Below are 15,809 nucleotides of genomic sequence, written 5' to 3' on the forward strand. Positions count from 1 at the left end.
TATATGATTTTTACGTTGTTACAGAGTTCTTATGGCTGTGGCTTTTCCTCTCAGCATTGAAGCCTCAGATTCCTGTGTCTTGAGCCATGCCCACGGCCTCCTCTGGGTAATGATGGCCATTCCTCCTTCTCCGGAAGTCCCCCTCCACCGTCTGTGTGCTTGGGGGCAGGAGGGACAGTTGCATTCGGGCCCAGGTGGTGGTTTCTGCCTCGCGCACATCCTTATGAACCAAACCCACACCAAAGAGCCCACCAACCTGGAGTGAGCAGGCCTTCAGTCATGCATGAGCTTTGGTTCTGACTTTGGATCCTTAAAGGATATCAGCAGTCATCAAGTCCGACCCCTTCCTGGTACAGACAAAATAGACCCAGGGAGATACTTTGTTGCACAGTACATTTATGACAGAACAAAGATTAGAACCCCAGACCTGTTATTATTCGTTGCTCTGTAGAGAGTGAAGAGTATAACCTTGTGGGACCACAGGTGTATCTGTGGTTGATGACCAACTGGACATAATGTGGCATATGACTATTGTTATTCTTAGTAAAAGAAGCTGTAAATCTTCTAATGAATGTGAAGTGGAAGTATTATTACATGTTGTGTTTTACATACTGTGATTTTGCATTCTAAATGAAGTCAAGAAAGAGAAATAAGCAGTGTGTAAAATACTCACAATTTTACGTTGTGGCTCTTAAGAGTACTGTGATCTCTTTAGTTTCTTCCCAATATTTTAATTAATAGAACTTGAATACAACTTTAACTGTATTAAATTCTTTGAAGTTGTGCACTTTAAGAGCACTGGGTAGGTCAGGCCAACCCAAAAAAGAATTAACTACTTTTTCATTAATCTGGATTTGAAACACTTCATTATTCAGGAGCGAATTAGCTCATTGCTGGATGAACAGGCTTTGACCTCACTCGCTGCCCAACTGCCTTCTAAAGGACTGATAAGAGAGTTTAAGCATCTAGGGGGGAGATGGTGGCAGATGAGGAAAAGAAGAAATTCAGGTGCTGCGTATAGCTGTGTAGAAAAAGTCCTGGTGGCACAGTGGTTTAGCACTTGGCAGCTAATGAGAAGGTTTTGGTTCAAACCCACCAGCCGCTCTGGGAGAAAGATGTGGTAGTCTGCTTCCGTAAAGATTTACAGCCTTGGGAACCCTGGGACAGTTCTCCTCTGTCCTGTAGGGTCACTATGAGTCAAGATCAACTTGGCGGCAACAAGTTTAGTTTTTTGGGGGGTTGGATATCTGTGTGTCTCAAGTTGCTTTCTAAAGTCAAATATAAAATGTAGGGCTAAATACCATTTTTACATAATCTCTTCCTTTCTACTGCTGATAGAGGCGACAACAGTTAAACAAGTACGTATGTATTTAAATAACTTCCCAAGTATATCTCACCTAGCTAATTTTTAAAATTTTTTTTAAAACAGCTTATTTGAGAGATAATTCACACATCATGAAATACACTGTTTTCAAATATAATTCAGTGGGTTTTAGTATACTCACAGAGCTGTGTCACTGTCACCACTGTCTGACTCCAGGACATTTCATTGCTCTAAAGTCAAACCCATTAGCAGTCACTCCCTAGTCTCCTCTCTTTCCAACCCCTGGCAACCACTAATCTACCTTCTATTTCTACAAGTTCACCTATTCTGGAAATTACGTACAAATGTAATCGTACAATGTGGCCATTTGTGACTGGCTTGTTACACTTTGTTACACTTAGTATAATGTTTTCAAGATTCTTTGCTTTTTTTAATTGCCGAAGGATATTTCATTGTGTAGATATACCATGTTTTATTTTTACATTCTTCTTTTGATGGACATTTGCATTGTTTCTAGTTTTGGGTTATGAATGATGCCACTATGAACATTCATACACAAATTTTCATGTGGACATAATGTTTTCGTTTCTCTTGAGAATATAAATAGGAGTGAAATTGTTGGGTCCCATAATAACTCTAGGTTTAACTCTCAGAAACTGCCAGGCTATCTGTTTTCCAAAGTAGCTGCACCATTTTACATTCCCACCAGCAGTGTATAATGGTTCTAAATTTTCCAAATGCTCACCAACTCTTATTATTATTGTCCTTTTGATTATAGCCATCCTAATGGGTATGAGGAGCCCTGGTGGCATATGAAGGAGTCCCTGGGTGACGCAAATGGTCAAGCACTCAGCTATTAACCAAATGGTTGATGGTTCAGACCCACATGGGTGCCTCAGAAGAAGGGCCTGGTGGTCTGCTTCCAAAAGGTCACAACCAAGAAAACCCTGTAGAGCGCAGTTCTACTTTGTACCACAGGAGGTCACCATGAGTCAGAATCAATTTGACAGCAACTAGTTTGCTTTTTTTTTCTTCTTTTTTTAATGGATATTAAGTTGTATCTCGTGGTTTTGGTTTGTATTTTCCAGATGATTGATGTTGAACATCTTTTCATGTACCTCTTGGCCTTCTGTATATCTTTGGAGAAATGTCTGTTCCGATTCTCATTTTTTAGTCAGGTTATTTTTCTTTTTATTATTAAGTTGTGAAAGTTCTTTATCTATGTTGGATACAAGTCCCTTATTATGTGTTATTTGCAAATATTGTTTCCCATTCTACACACTATCTTTTCATCATCTTGATCATCTCCTTTGAAACACAAGTTTTTACTTTTGATGAAATCCAATTTATATCTTTTGTTACCTGTGCCTTCGGTATCATATCACAGAGCCAACTATAAAGTTAATTTGATTATCAGCACTCTGGCAGGAAGGAGAATAGTTTGGGACATGCTACCATTCTGTTTTCTTCCACTTTAAAATTTTGATTCTGATAAATTTATACATGCATACTTAGATAAAGTTGTGTGAGGTTTTTTTGTTGTTGTTGTTCTTGTAATATACAAAGCTGATACTGTGTTATTCCTTTCAGCTTTTTGTAATTTAACCCACTTTTCTCTAAGCTCATTAGGCTTTTTGTTACATATTTTTATATGGTTTCTTTATAATTGACAAGATTGGGAAAGTATGATTTTAAAAAGGCTCAGTGCTTATTTATTTGATAGATTTTAAGTTTTAAAATTTGTTTTATCATGATGCTACAAAATATTTAATAGTTTGTGAATAACGTTTTAGAATGACTTACAAAACAAACAAAAAAACACCAACCCTTTGCCGTCGAGTTGTTTTTCGACTCATAGTGACCCTACAGATTAGAACTGCCCCAGAGGGTTTCTGAGGCTGTAATCTTTATGGAAACAGACTCCCACATCTTTCTCCCACAGGGCAACTTTCAGTTAGCCTGTGAGCCAACTGCCCAGCTTTCAGTTAGCCCGTGAGCACCACCAGGACTCTGACATTACAAAGTAGAGGTGTAAATGTTGCCCACGCTGCTAGTGATGTGATCTGTACTACTGTTTTGTGTTGTATCCTGAAAGTATGGTCACACCATATGAAAAGCTAAGCACAATTTCAGCTACAGAAATATTGAAAGGGTTTGTCTTCACGGCTGTCATTCATATCATAATATACAAAGGGAAGAAGGTTTCATTGTTACAGCTATGAATAAATGGCTTTAATTTATTTCTTATAATCGGGATTACAAGGATTATATTTAGGGATTACCTCTCTCTGGATTCAAAAGTTCGTTTTGCTTCTTGTAAAAGATCCTTGATACCATAGCTCAAGCATGTATATGATACTAAATGGGCACAGCAGCCCAGGGGCAAGGACGAGAAGGCAGGAGGGGACAGGAAAGCTGGATGAATGGAAATGGAGAACCCAAGATCGAGAACAGGAGAGTGTTGACACGTAATGGGGTTGGCAACCAATGTCTCAAAACAGTATGTGTATTAATTTTTAATAAGAAACTAATTTGCTCTGTTAACTTTCCCCGAAAGCACACAAAAAAAAAAATCCTTGAATACCTAATATTAAATAAATTAGAAAAGCTGACAAGAGAAATACTGTTCTCAAATGACATTTTTTCTCAGTTCTCATTACTTTCTCTTTGTAGCTTTTTCACTTTCTATTTTTTTATTGTATTTCCATTACCTACATATAGTACATTTATTATTTTATTCTGATTACAAAATTTATCTAAAGGCTTCAGACTTAAAGATAGTAAATTTTTATTTTGCACATTGAGACTTTTTTTTTGTAAAATAAATGTGTTATAGGAATTAAAATCCGATCTTGTGTAATTCTCAGACAAATGGTTTAGAAAATCAACTTTAAATGCTATTTAGTTCTTTCTAAGTATGAATTACTAAGTACTTTAACGTGGTGTTATAGGTGCTGAGGGAATACAAAAGACCTGGTCCCTGCCCTCAAGGGAACTAATAATATAGCTAAACTGGACATGCTCACGAAGAATAACATAAGGGAAAGAGTGGGGAAGGGGTTGGCATTTATGTTGAGACCTTTAAATCTCACCACTTTGGCCTTGGTGCAGAAAAGCTGGTGCAGTAGAACAGTCTGATATTAAATGTCATTCTAACATTATTCACCTAACAAATATAACTAATATGTTTTTATTAAATACCTACCAAGTGAAAGTATAGTGTTAGGTAACTTGAGGGGGTAGATGGCTAGAATTTGTGAGACAAAGATGAATCAGATATCTACCCCCAGGAAGCTTACAATCTAGTGAGAAAGGTAAGATTTATATCACTGTAATATACCAGTGAAATTAGTAGACTGTAATTTCCTTTTTCAGGGAGGGATACAAGGTCTATGGGGGAGCACTTTCTAGATTTTGGGGACAGAAGAGCATGCCAGATAATGGGGCCATATTTAAATCCCACATTAGGGAATTATATATGTAAATCTCAAATATCACTAGAGCTTCCCTTGATTCTTTCCCCCACCCCAAAAAAGGAAACAGTTTGGATGATTGTGCTTATTTTATTTTGCTTTTCTGTCGCTTTTTAATTTATTAATTTTTTTAACAAAGGAGTTTTTTTGTTTTTTTTTTTTAGTTTTGTCAGATGTAATGCCAGGGTATTTGTAATTGATAATTAGATAATATTTTGAGTATACAAAGCTCAACATCCAAGTTATCCCATTTAATTCAGTCTTCTTAAGTCATATAGAGGACAGATAAAGTAACCTTTCTTATATAGATTTTATAGCTTATGAATTGCATACAGCGTTCCAGCATCTACTCAGATCTAATTACTTTTAATGTTCTCTCTTACTGGTTACTATTATTTTTATTTTTTCATTTGGTTAAAATATTTACAAAACTGCACAGATGAATTTAATAGAAGGAATCCCTTTTGCTGAGAATTCCGTATTATGACCACTTTTCCCCTAGTTTACTCATGTATTCTGTAAATATTTATTGGATGCCTGGCACTGTGGTATACAATGATAAAACGGATGTGATTGTTGTCCTCATGAAGTTTATGTTATTGATTATTCTTGCTATATCTTCTTATTTCACTGGATGTTGGAACCCATCGAGAGCCAAGAGGAAAGAATAGTACTTTTACAACCTTCTAATTAGTTCTTTCAACTTCTTCAGTGATCCTTTCCCTACTTACTTTAGGTGTGAGCTTGAGGGCACATATAGAATTCTGTATTTATTAAATGCCACTCTGTTTGAGCCATTGTTTTGTATTCATTTGAGAAAAGACTATTCAGTACTCTTGTGAGGAGAAATTAAGTAAAGAGGAAGGAGTTTGGATTTTATCTTCAAAACTCTGAAGTACCATTGAATGATTTTAAGTAGGTGAGTAGTACAATCAAATTTATGTTTTTGAAACTATCACTCTGGGCTGCAGGATGGTGAATAAATTGGCACAAAATAAGCCAAGAGGCAAGGAGATGAAGTAAAAGACTATTGTCACACTCTGAGTAGAAGCAGTGTAGTCCTGGATCAAGGTGTAGGCAGTGGATCTGGACAGGAGATAAATTCAAATGATAAATAGGAAGTAGATGACTGGACTATTGACTGACTGAGTGTGAGGGTGAAAAAGAAAAATGAAGGATCTTTTGGGCTTATGCCAATGCATTTCAATCTTTTTCACAACATAGCACGTTCAGAAAATGATACCACTTGTAGAACATACTGGACTATATGGATGAGACTCCAGCTGATCAAAGGCAACCTCAGGCTAGGAAGGCGGTGCGGGGAGGGTTGCCTCTGCCAGCCTCAGGCCTCACTCCTGTGATTGTCCCAAGATCTCAGAGGTCAGTGTCTGGCCCCCTTATAACCCATTCATGGCATGGAGGTTGAGAAGCTCTGGCTTTGGCAACTGAATAAGAGGAAGAGGTCATTTTATTTTGAGGTATGTTGAGTTTGAATTGCCTGAAGCCAAGATATCTGTTAGTTGGATGAGTGGATCTGGCACTTGAAAGAGATTTGCACTGAGAAAGGTATAGATTTGAGAGTCATCCCCGTAAATGTTATAGTTGAAAGCATGGAGTACATGAGATCACTCAAAAAGAGCATGGACTAGGAATTCTTAACAGTAGATTTAGTAGATAATGCATACAAAAGTTTTCAGCATAATACATGGCACATACTAGGTGTTCATTAAGTATTAGCTATTAATAGTTATTTTATTACTGTTAGCTTCTATAGATGTCATGAAGGAGCCCTGGTGGCACAGTGGATAAGCACTCACCTGCTAACTGAAAGGTTGGGAGTTCAAACCCACCAGCTACTCTACGGGAGATATATGTGGCAGTCTGCTTCTGTAAAGATTACAGCCTTGGAGACGCTATGGGGCAGTTCTACCCTGTCCTGTAGGGTCGCTATGAGTCAGAAGCGGCTTGATGGCAATGGGTTTGTTTTGTTTTTTTATAGACATCATCAGGAGATGTGTGAACACCTAAAATGAGAATATTAAATGTTTAATGTGCATACATTTTTCTGGGCAGAAGATTCTTAGTTTAATCAAATCCTCAAAGGGCCCTGTGGCCCAAAACAGGTTTGGAATCACTTATATAGAAAGAGGAAGGCTAAAGATGGAATCCTAGTGAATTTTAACAGTTAAGAGTTAAGAGGAAAAGGACCCTTTAAAGGAGACAGAAGGAGGGGTACATAGAGTTAAAGAAAATCAGGACAGAATAGCATGAACCACAAGGAAACAATTTCAAGGAATGAATGACTGATAGTGTCAAACGCTCAAAGAGAGCAAGTAAAATAAAGGCTGGAAAATGACCACTGGGTTGAGCAAAAAGGAGTGACTGTGGTAAAAAGCAATTGCAGGAGAGTGATGCAAGAAATAGCTTGATTCCAATGAGATTCACAGGGTATGCAGTGACGTATAGACTTCTCACAAGCATAGTTATAAAAGGAGAGAGCGTGGGTGCTAGAGGAAAATCTTTACCTTTTTAAATGAGAGAACTTTGAAGTTGAGGTTGAGAGTTGTAATTCAGAGAGTTGAAGATACTGTACAGAATGGGATAATTGAGGGGTTAAGATCCCAGAAGGAAGTGGGATGAAGGAGCTTTAGACCATCCAGGTGGGGACTGGCCTGTTGACAGCAGAAGCGACACCTCCTTCTCTCAGGATATGAGTGAAGGGGAAGAGAGAGGGGCAAGGAAATCAGGAAGTTTCTACCTGAGGAGATGTAGAGATCCAGAGAGTATGGGGAGAGCAAATCGCCCTTCTCAGAGAAAAGAGCACATAATGGTGTGGGGATAAGTACATGGGAGAATGGAGAGTCTCACATTTTAATTGTGACTGAGGGGGGCAGTGATTTGAATTGTGTTGGAAATTTATATGTCGTTATTCCATTCTGGTGTAAAGTTGCTTGTATTAGTGCAGACCTAGGCCTCAGGACATTAAATATTTTCCCCATAGAATCCTTCAGCATTGCAGCTCGAGCCTTGAATTTTTTTCTTCAGTTCTTTCAGCTTGAGAAATAGCAAGCAGGTTCATCCCTTTTGGTTTTTTATCTCCAGGTCTTTGCATATGTCACTGTAATACTCTTTGTCTTCTCGAGCTGCCGTTTGAAATCTTCTGTTCAGTGTTTTTACTTCATCATTTCTTCCTTTTGCTTTAGCTGTCGACATTCAAGAGCAAGTTCCAGAGTCTCTTCTGACATCCATCTTGGTCTTTTCTTTCTTTTCTGCTTTTTAATGACCTCTTGCTGTCTTCATGTATGATGTCCTTGATGTCATTCCACAACTTGAAGGAATACACAGAGTCACTATACCAAAAAGAATTGGTCACCATTCAGCCATTTCAGGAGGCAGCATATGATCAGGAACCAATGGTACTTACTGAAGGAAGAAGTCCAAGTTGCACTGAAGGCACTGACGAAAGACGAGGGTCCAGGAATTGACAGAGATGTTTCAGCAAATGGATGCAGCACTGGAAGTGCTCACTCGTCTATGCCAAGAAATTTGGAAGACAGCTACCTGACCAACTGACTGGAAGAGATCCATATTATGCCTAAAAATATTCCCCAGAAAGGCGATCCAACCGAATGCTGAAATTATTGAACAATATCATTAATATCACACGCAAGTAAAATTTTGCTGAAGACCATTCAAAAGTGGCTGCAGCAGTATATAAACAGGGAACTGCCGGAAATCCAAGTCAGATTCAGAAGAAAATGAGGAACCAGGGATAGTATAGCTGATGTCAGATGGATCCTGGCTGAAAGCAGAGAATACCAGAAAGATGTTTACCTGTGTTTTATTGACTACGCACACGACTGTGTGAATCATAACAAATTATGGATAACATTGCGAAAAATGGGAATTCCAGAACACATAATTGTGCTCATGAAGAACCTGTACATAGATCAAGAGGCAGTTTTTCTAACAGAACAAGGGGATAGTGCATGGTTTAAAGTCAGGAAAGCTGTGCGTCAGGGTTGTGTCCTTTCACCATACCTATTCAATCTGTATGCTGAGCAAATAATCCAAGAAGCTGGACTGTATGAAGAAGAACGGGACATCAGGATAGGAGGGAGACTCATTAACAGCCTGCATTATGCAGATGATACAGCCTTGCTTACTGAAAGTGAAGAGGACTTGAAGCACTTACTGATGAAGATCAAAGACCACAGCCTTCAGTATGGACGACACCTCAACATAAAAAACAAAATCCTCATATCTGGACCAATAAGCAGTATCATGATAAACAGAAAAGATTGAAGTTATCAAGGATTTCATCTTACTTAGATCCATAATCCACACCCATGGAAGCAGCAGCCAAGAAATCAAAAGATGCGTTGCATTGGGCAAATGTGCTGCAAAAGACCTCTTTAAAGTGTTAAAAAGCAAAGATGTCACCTTGAAGACTAAGGTGTACCTGACCCAAGCCATGGTGTTTTTCGTTGCCTCATATGCATTCAAAAGCTAGATGATGAATCAGGAAGACCGAAGAAGAATTAACACTTCTGAATTGTGATATGGGTGAAGAATATTGAATATGCTATGGACTGCCAAAAGAACAAACAAATCTGTTTTGGAAAAAGTAGTATGTCTCACGTACTTTGTACTTGTTATCAGGAGGGATCAGTCCCTGCAGAAGGACATCATGTTTGATAAAGTAGAGGGTCAGCGAAATAGAGGAAGACCTGCAACAAGATGGATTGACACAGCGGCTGCAACAGTGGGCTCAGGCATAACCACAATTTGAGGATGGTGCACGCAGTGTTCCGTTCTGTTGTGTATAGGGTTGCTATGAGTCGGGACCAGCTGGATGGCACCCAACAGCAACGGACCTCAGGTGGTGTCAAGAGATGCAATGACCCTGTTAGTCACTGGGGACTGATTTATAGTTACTCCGTACAGCTGAGGCCAGAACCTTGTTGCGGTGGATGATACCTCTTCTATTTATTGTTAAGCCCCTTTCAATCTGGTTTGGAGCCCTGGTAGCACGGTGGTTAAGAGCTCGTTTACTTGTCAAAAGGTCAGCAGTTCAAATCCATCAGCCACTCCTTGGAAACCTTGTTGGGTAGTTCTCTGTCCTATAGGGTCGCTTTGAGTCAGAATTGACTTGATAGCAATGGGTTGGGTTGGGTTTGGTTTGGATTCAGTTTGACTTAGACCTCTGCCTTTCCATCCACAAAAACTATCACCGTAATTGCCAGTTCCAGTACAAAATTTTATCTTACTTTGACCTTGCATTGCATCTGACATCGCTAGCCTCTTTCTTAGCTTTCACAAAAACCATCTCTGGTGATTCTTCAACATGTTTATTCCTTTTTATTCTTTAGTTATCCTGTCTTCCTCTTCCTGCTCCTTAAATTGGTGATTTTTAATGGTGATGTTCCCTCTTCCTCTCTAAGGCCAATACTATGCTCTAAGGCCATACCCCCTTCTAGCTTTTGAGAAACTTCTATCAGTTGCAGTTATCTTGTGTCTCAACTGTAATACCAACCCTTCCATTCCTACTGGCCCTTTTCCCACAGTATATAAACATGCTCAGGTATGTATCATTGTCAAAATAAAACTTCTTTAGCCTTGTGTTCCTCTTTAAGCTACTACCTTGTATGTCAACTTTTCTTTACAGCTATGCCAATACATTTAGACAGTTCCTTCTCTAGAATTTAAAGACACATAGCAAGATTTCAGAAACCTCTTCCTGAAGTACCTGCCCCAAACTTTATCAGTTTTTCAGTTTGTCTTCCTCACACAAGTCTTCCTGGCTTGTTGATTCAGCATTTATTGTATCCTCCTCTGCTCACTTATAGTACTTTTCTATTAGAGCACCTTACTACAGTTTGCTCTGTGTTGTGTGTATACCTCTACCACCCCGAATAGATTTCCCCAAGGGCTAGAAGTTTTTTTTTTTTTTTTTCATTCTCCTGAAACAGAAATCATCTTTGTGTTATACACATCATATGTATTCAGTAAATGCTTACTGAGTTTGTTTTGTTTTGTTTTGCCATGTGTACCATTGCTCATGCTCACCAGTGAGAGCCAGAACTCGACGGGACTTACTTGTTTTTCTGGGTCTGAAATTTTCCGCCTTTGATAGGGTGCAGTCTTACCCCTTTTCTGTCACTCTCTATTAGTGGAAAATATTTGAGTCTTTTTTTCTGTGATAGGTTTCTGCATTACACAGGTTCCAGGTTCACAGGTTTTACCGTAACATAGACAGTAGACTTGTGGGACCTGGATAAAAAGCTAAAAAGCTATGCCATAGTAAGGATAGTGGTGGACTGATAAAGTAGTGGACAATTGTGGTTGCTTCATTAGAAAGATAAAGAGGCGTATCATTGCCAGAAAACTAGTTCTAGTAGCTTTAGAGATTGTAGGTGGAGAAAAGTGAGGGTGGTTACAGCTAACATAAACTATAAATGAGCACAGTTGGTAGGTTGTTGATGAGTTAAGATGTTCTCAACTAAAAGGAACAGAAAACTAAAAAATATCTTCAACAATAAGGATACGTTTATGACATAATAGGAAATGGGTAAGTAGGGCTGTTCCAAGCAGCTCGATGATATCAAGGACCCAGGTTCCTTCCACTTTGTACTTGCCCTGCCATCTTTAGATATTTACTGGCTTGTCCTGGTAAACTGGCTCCCCTCTTGGTCTCAATATGGCTGCCACCACTCTAGGCATGACTTGCAAATGAAAATGTCTTGAGGCAGTAAAGAAAAGCTTAACCCCCTTTTAAGAGTGAAGAAAACCTCAGAAGTATTCCCAGCAGACTTCTTATCAAGTCGATTGACCAGAGTTGTGACACACACCCAATGCCTACACCAATCGTGAAGCAAGGGAAATTATAGCACCATTATGGAGCCCAGGCCCTGCACTACCTGATGTAATCTGACATTGTCAGAACTCGTCTGCATTCACAAGAGAGAAGAATTAGGATCAGCACAAAGCTGTTCCCTATGAAGTGGAGGTCAAGGATACCTCCACTCTCCAACTTTTCACCATTTCTGACACCATCCATCCCCTCCATGGTACACTCTACTTCTGTACTGGCTGTGATAATTTGTTGCAGTGGCCACAAAGAACTCACCATACTCCCAGTTCCAGAGTTTATTAGAGAAGTAACAGGCTACAACTCGGGAACAGGATACAACTTAAGAGGCAAGATCAACTTCATGAATCAGGACAGTTTCCATCCAGGACAGCTCTCAGCTCCTTCTCAGCTGTGACCGCTGATCACCCTTCTCTTAAGCAGTGCTAGCCAGTGGCCCATGTAGGTGTCTGCCCTGTTCAGGCAAGTGTTACAACTCTTTTCTCTTTGCCAGCAAGTCCCTGGAGGCACCCCACTCTGCCAGCAAGTCCAGCCCAAAGGCACTCAACTCTCTCTGCGTGGGCTTGTAGCCAGCAGTCTGCCTGTCCCATGGTTCCCACTGTTTGTACCGCTGCCCTGACTTCTCTGCCACTGGACACTGCTGTGCTTGCCACCATTCTCACCATCTTGTGCCATTTTCCATGTTACAGCTCTCTCTTCTGGGACTAGGAGGTTCTCAGCATAGGGATCCTGGGTCCAAAGGACATGCTCCTCTCCAGACTCTAGTTGATGGTAGTGAGGTCCCCCTTTAACCTCTGTGAGATTGGCCCTTATATAAACCTAGTAGGATGGCAAAACCAACTGATCCTGCAAGTCACTCGATCCTATTGAGTGGCTTTATTTGTATAGTAAGTTGACCAATTCCTGCAAGGTGCATAAAATAGACCAATTACAGGGCAGATAGCATCCCAACCAATCATTTTTGGCATAATTATAAACAAGGCCATATATAAAGAGAAACGCATTGCATTGCCTCACCTCAGACCTGCTGAACAGGAAAGAAACTCTCAGGGCTAGGATGCCCCAGTTTGTATTTTAATAAGCACTTCAGGCAATTCCGATGCACAGAGTTCGAGAACCACTGGCTATAGCAATCAAAATTTATTCCGTGGGGCTAGGGAAACACCTAACCTCCCTTGAAGGACATGACTGTGGTTCTTCAGGGAGCAAGATCTGCCTTAGTGGCAGTTACTGTTGCTGCCCTCCCCCACCCCCCAATTTATTCTTTTTGTACCTCAAGACCCTATGCTAACCTACCTGCTTAATCTCGGAAGTAACACATGAAGCCTCAGTCATGTGACTACTTAGTTATTGCTTATAATGCACATACCACCATGGCTATAGTCTAGTTTGTTTGCTTTGAAGAATTCTGAGTTTCCCTAAACAGTAAAAATAGAAATACAAAACAAAAACACTTTGTAAAACTAAACCAAAAGCAAAGAAGTTTCCTGAATAAACTGAATGCTTCAAAGGTCAGCAAAGCAGGGGCAGGGGTTTGGGGATATGGCTTCAGAGGACATCTAAGTCAATTGGCAAAATAAAATCTTTTTTTTTTTTTAAACATTCTGCATTCCACTCTTAAATGTGGCGTCTGTGGTCTTAAACGCCAGCAAGAGGCCATCTAAGATGCATCAAGGAGTCTCAACCCACCTGGATCAAAGGAGAATGAAGAACACCAAGCTCACAAGTTAATTATGAGCCCAAGAGACAGAAAGGGCTGCATGAACTAGAGACTACATCATCCTGAGACCAGAAGAACTAGATGGTGCCTGGCCACAACCGATGACTGCCCTGACAGGGAACACAACAGAGAACCCCTGAGGGAGCAGGAGAGCAGTGGGATGCAGACCCCAAATTCTCATAAAAAGACCAGACTTAATGGTCTGACTGAGACTAGAAGGACCCCGGTGGTCAGGGTCCCCAAACCTGTTGGCCCAGAACAGGAACCATTCCCGAAGCCAGCTCGTCAGACATGGAATGGACTGGACAACGGGTTGGAGAGAGATGATGATGAGGAGTGAGCTACTTGTATCAGGTGGACACTTGAGACTATGTTGGCATCTCCTGTCTGGAGGGGAGATGGGAGGGTAGAGGGGGTTAGAAACTGGCAAAATGGTCACGAAAGGAGAGACTGGAAGGAGGGAGCAGGCCGACTCATTAGGGGGAGAATAAATGGGAGTATGTAGTAAGGTGTATATAAGTTTGTATGTGAGAGACTGACTTGATTTGTAAACTTTCTCTTAAAGCACAATAAAATTTATTTAAAAAAACACTTTATAAAACTACTTTAAGTGGTCATCTCTGGATAGTCATACGTTTTTTCTGCCTTTTCTAATTTTTTGTAACATTGATTTCACATTAGAAGAACTGAGTTCAAGACATATTTTTAAATTAAAAATTCCATGACAGATTTTAATAAGCATAGATTAATAAATATTGCTTTCCTTTTTGTAATTTTGCTATGTTTAATCTAGCTATAATTTTTTGTTTTTTGATAGTCTTCCTAAAAGAACAAATGGAGGAATCAGTAAACCAAATGCAACCACTGAATGAGAAGCAGATAGCCAATTCTGAAGATGGATATGTATGGCAAGTCACTGACATGAATCGACTACACCGGTTCTTATGTTTTGGTTCTGAAGGTGGGACTTATTATATCAAAGAACAGAAGCTGGGCCTTGAAAATGCTGAAGCTTTAATTAGATTGATTGAAGATGGCAGAGGATGTGAAGTGATACAGGAAATAAAGTTGTTTAGTCAAGAAGGCAGAACCGCAAAGCAGGAGCCTATGCTCTTTGCACTTGCTATTTGTTCCCAGTGTTCTGACATAGGCACAAAACAAGCAGCATTTAAAGCTGTCTCTGAAGTTTGTCGTATTCCTACACATCTCTTTACTTTTATCCAGTTTAAGAAAGATCTGAAGGAAAGCATGAAATGTGGTATGTGGGGTCGTGCCCTCCGGAAGGCTGTAGCAGACTGGTACAATGAAAAAGGTGGCATGGCCCTTGCCCTGGCAGTTACAAAATATAAACAGAGAAATGGCTGGTCTCACAAAGATCTGTTAAGATTGTCACATCTTAAACCTTCCAGTGAAGGTAAGCATAAGATCCTCATTGGGGCAGGGGAGGGGGGCATTCCAATAAATAGCAAATTTTTATTTGACATAGACAGTGGTATATTTTCCAGAAATAACCTTTAATTCTCAAAACATAATATTCAAATATTTTTAGTGCCAACCTAGAACTAAAAACTTACCACAAGCTAGCCAGAGGTTAATAATCAAGAATTAAATGACAGTTTGCAGGTTAATATTCTAAATCTTAAAATGTTAACCATGCTTGTTCAAATGTTCATGTAAGGGACTGTGGACCATGAAAGCAACATGGACAAGTTGAATGTTGTGGAAGGGAAAATAGCTCCTTTCCACTAGGTGGCAGACACTCAGGCTACACTCTTTAGCCTCTTATCATTTTCTTCCCTATCTGCCTAGAGGAGCCCTGGTGGCATAGTGGTTGCTAACCAAAAGTCAGCAGTTTGAATCCACCAGTCATTCCTTAGACACTCTATGGGACGGTTTTACTCTGTCCTGTAGGGTCACTGCGAGTCGGAATTGACTCGATGGCAACGGGTTAGGTTTGGCACAGGTCTTCCTGGGATATATGTTCCATAGAACCCAAAGGCTACCTGAAATAGTGCTGAACTTAAATAGCAATTTAGGATGTTAATTGCTTCCAGGCAATCAGCCAGAAAACATTGTTTTTCTATGTCTATGGGGTTGCTGTATGGTCGCTATGGGTCAGAATTGACTCGACAGCAGACGGTTTGTTTTGAGAGCCAGAATTCAGCAGAACTGCCTTGTTCTCCCAGGTCACACACATTTTCCACCTTCAACAGGGTGCAGCTTACCACTTTTCTATCGCTCTCTATTAGTGCAAAATATTTCAGTTTTCATTTTCTAGCAGGTTTCCGCCTTACACAGGTTCTGGCTTTTGCAGATTTTACTGTATAGTAATATCTTTGTGCACAGCATGTCCTCAGATAATGTCTAATTCATCACTTTTTGGCTATAAATGGACTTTTTCAAATGAAACTTAAGAAATAA

General features: G+C 39.9%; 1 protein-coding gene across 1 annotated transcript in view; it reads left to right on the forward strand.

Moving 5' to 3' along the window:
- The window catches only part of RO60 (Ro60, Y RNA binding protein), a 33,641-nt gene that overhangs the window by 3,961 nt on the left and 13,871 nt on the right, over positions 1 to 15,809 (forward strand). The window contains exon 2 of the mRNA XM_049867950.1: positions 14,206 to 14,802. Within this exon, the coding sequence (XP_049723907.1) occupies positions 14,223 to 14,802 (580 nt within the window). The 5' untranslated portion in view covers positions 14,206 to 14,222. The remainder of the gene's footprint in view (positions 1 to 14,205; positions 14,803 to 15,809) is intronic.

The sequence above is a fragment of the Elephas maximus genome, chromosome 24, assembly GCF_024166365.1.
Source record: "Elephas maximus indicus isolate mEleMax1 chromosome 24, mEleMax1 primary haplotype, whole genome shotgun sequence".
Lineage (NCBI taxonomy): Eukaryota > Metazoa > Chordata > Mammalia > Proboscidea > Elephantidae > Elephas > Elephas maximus.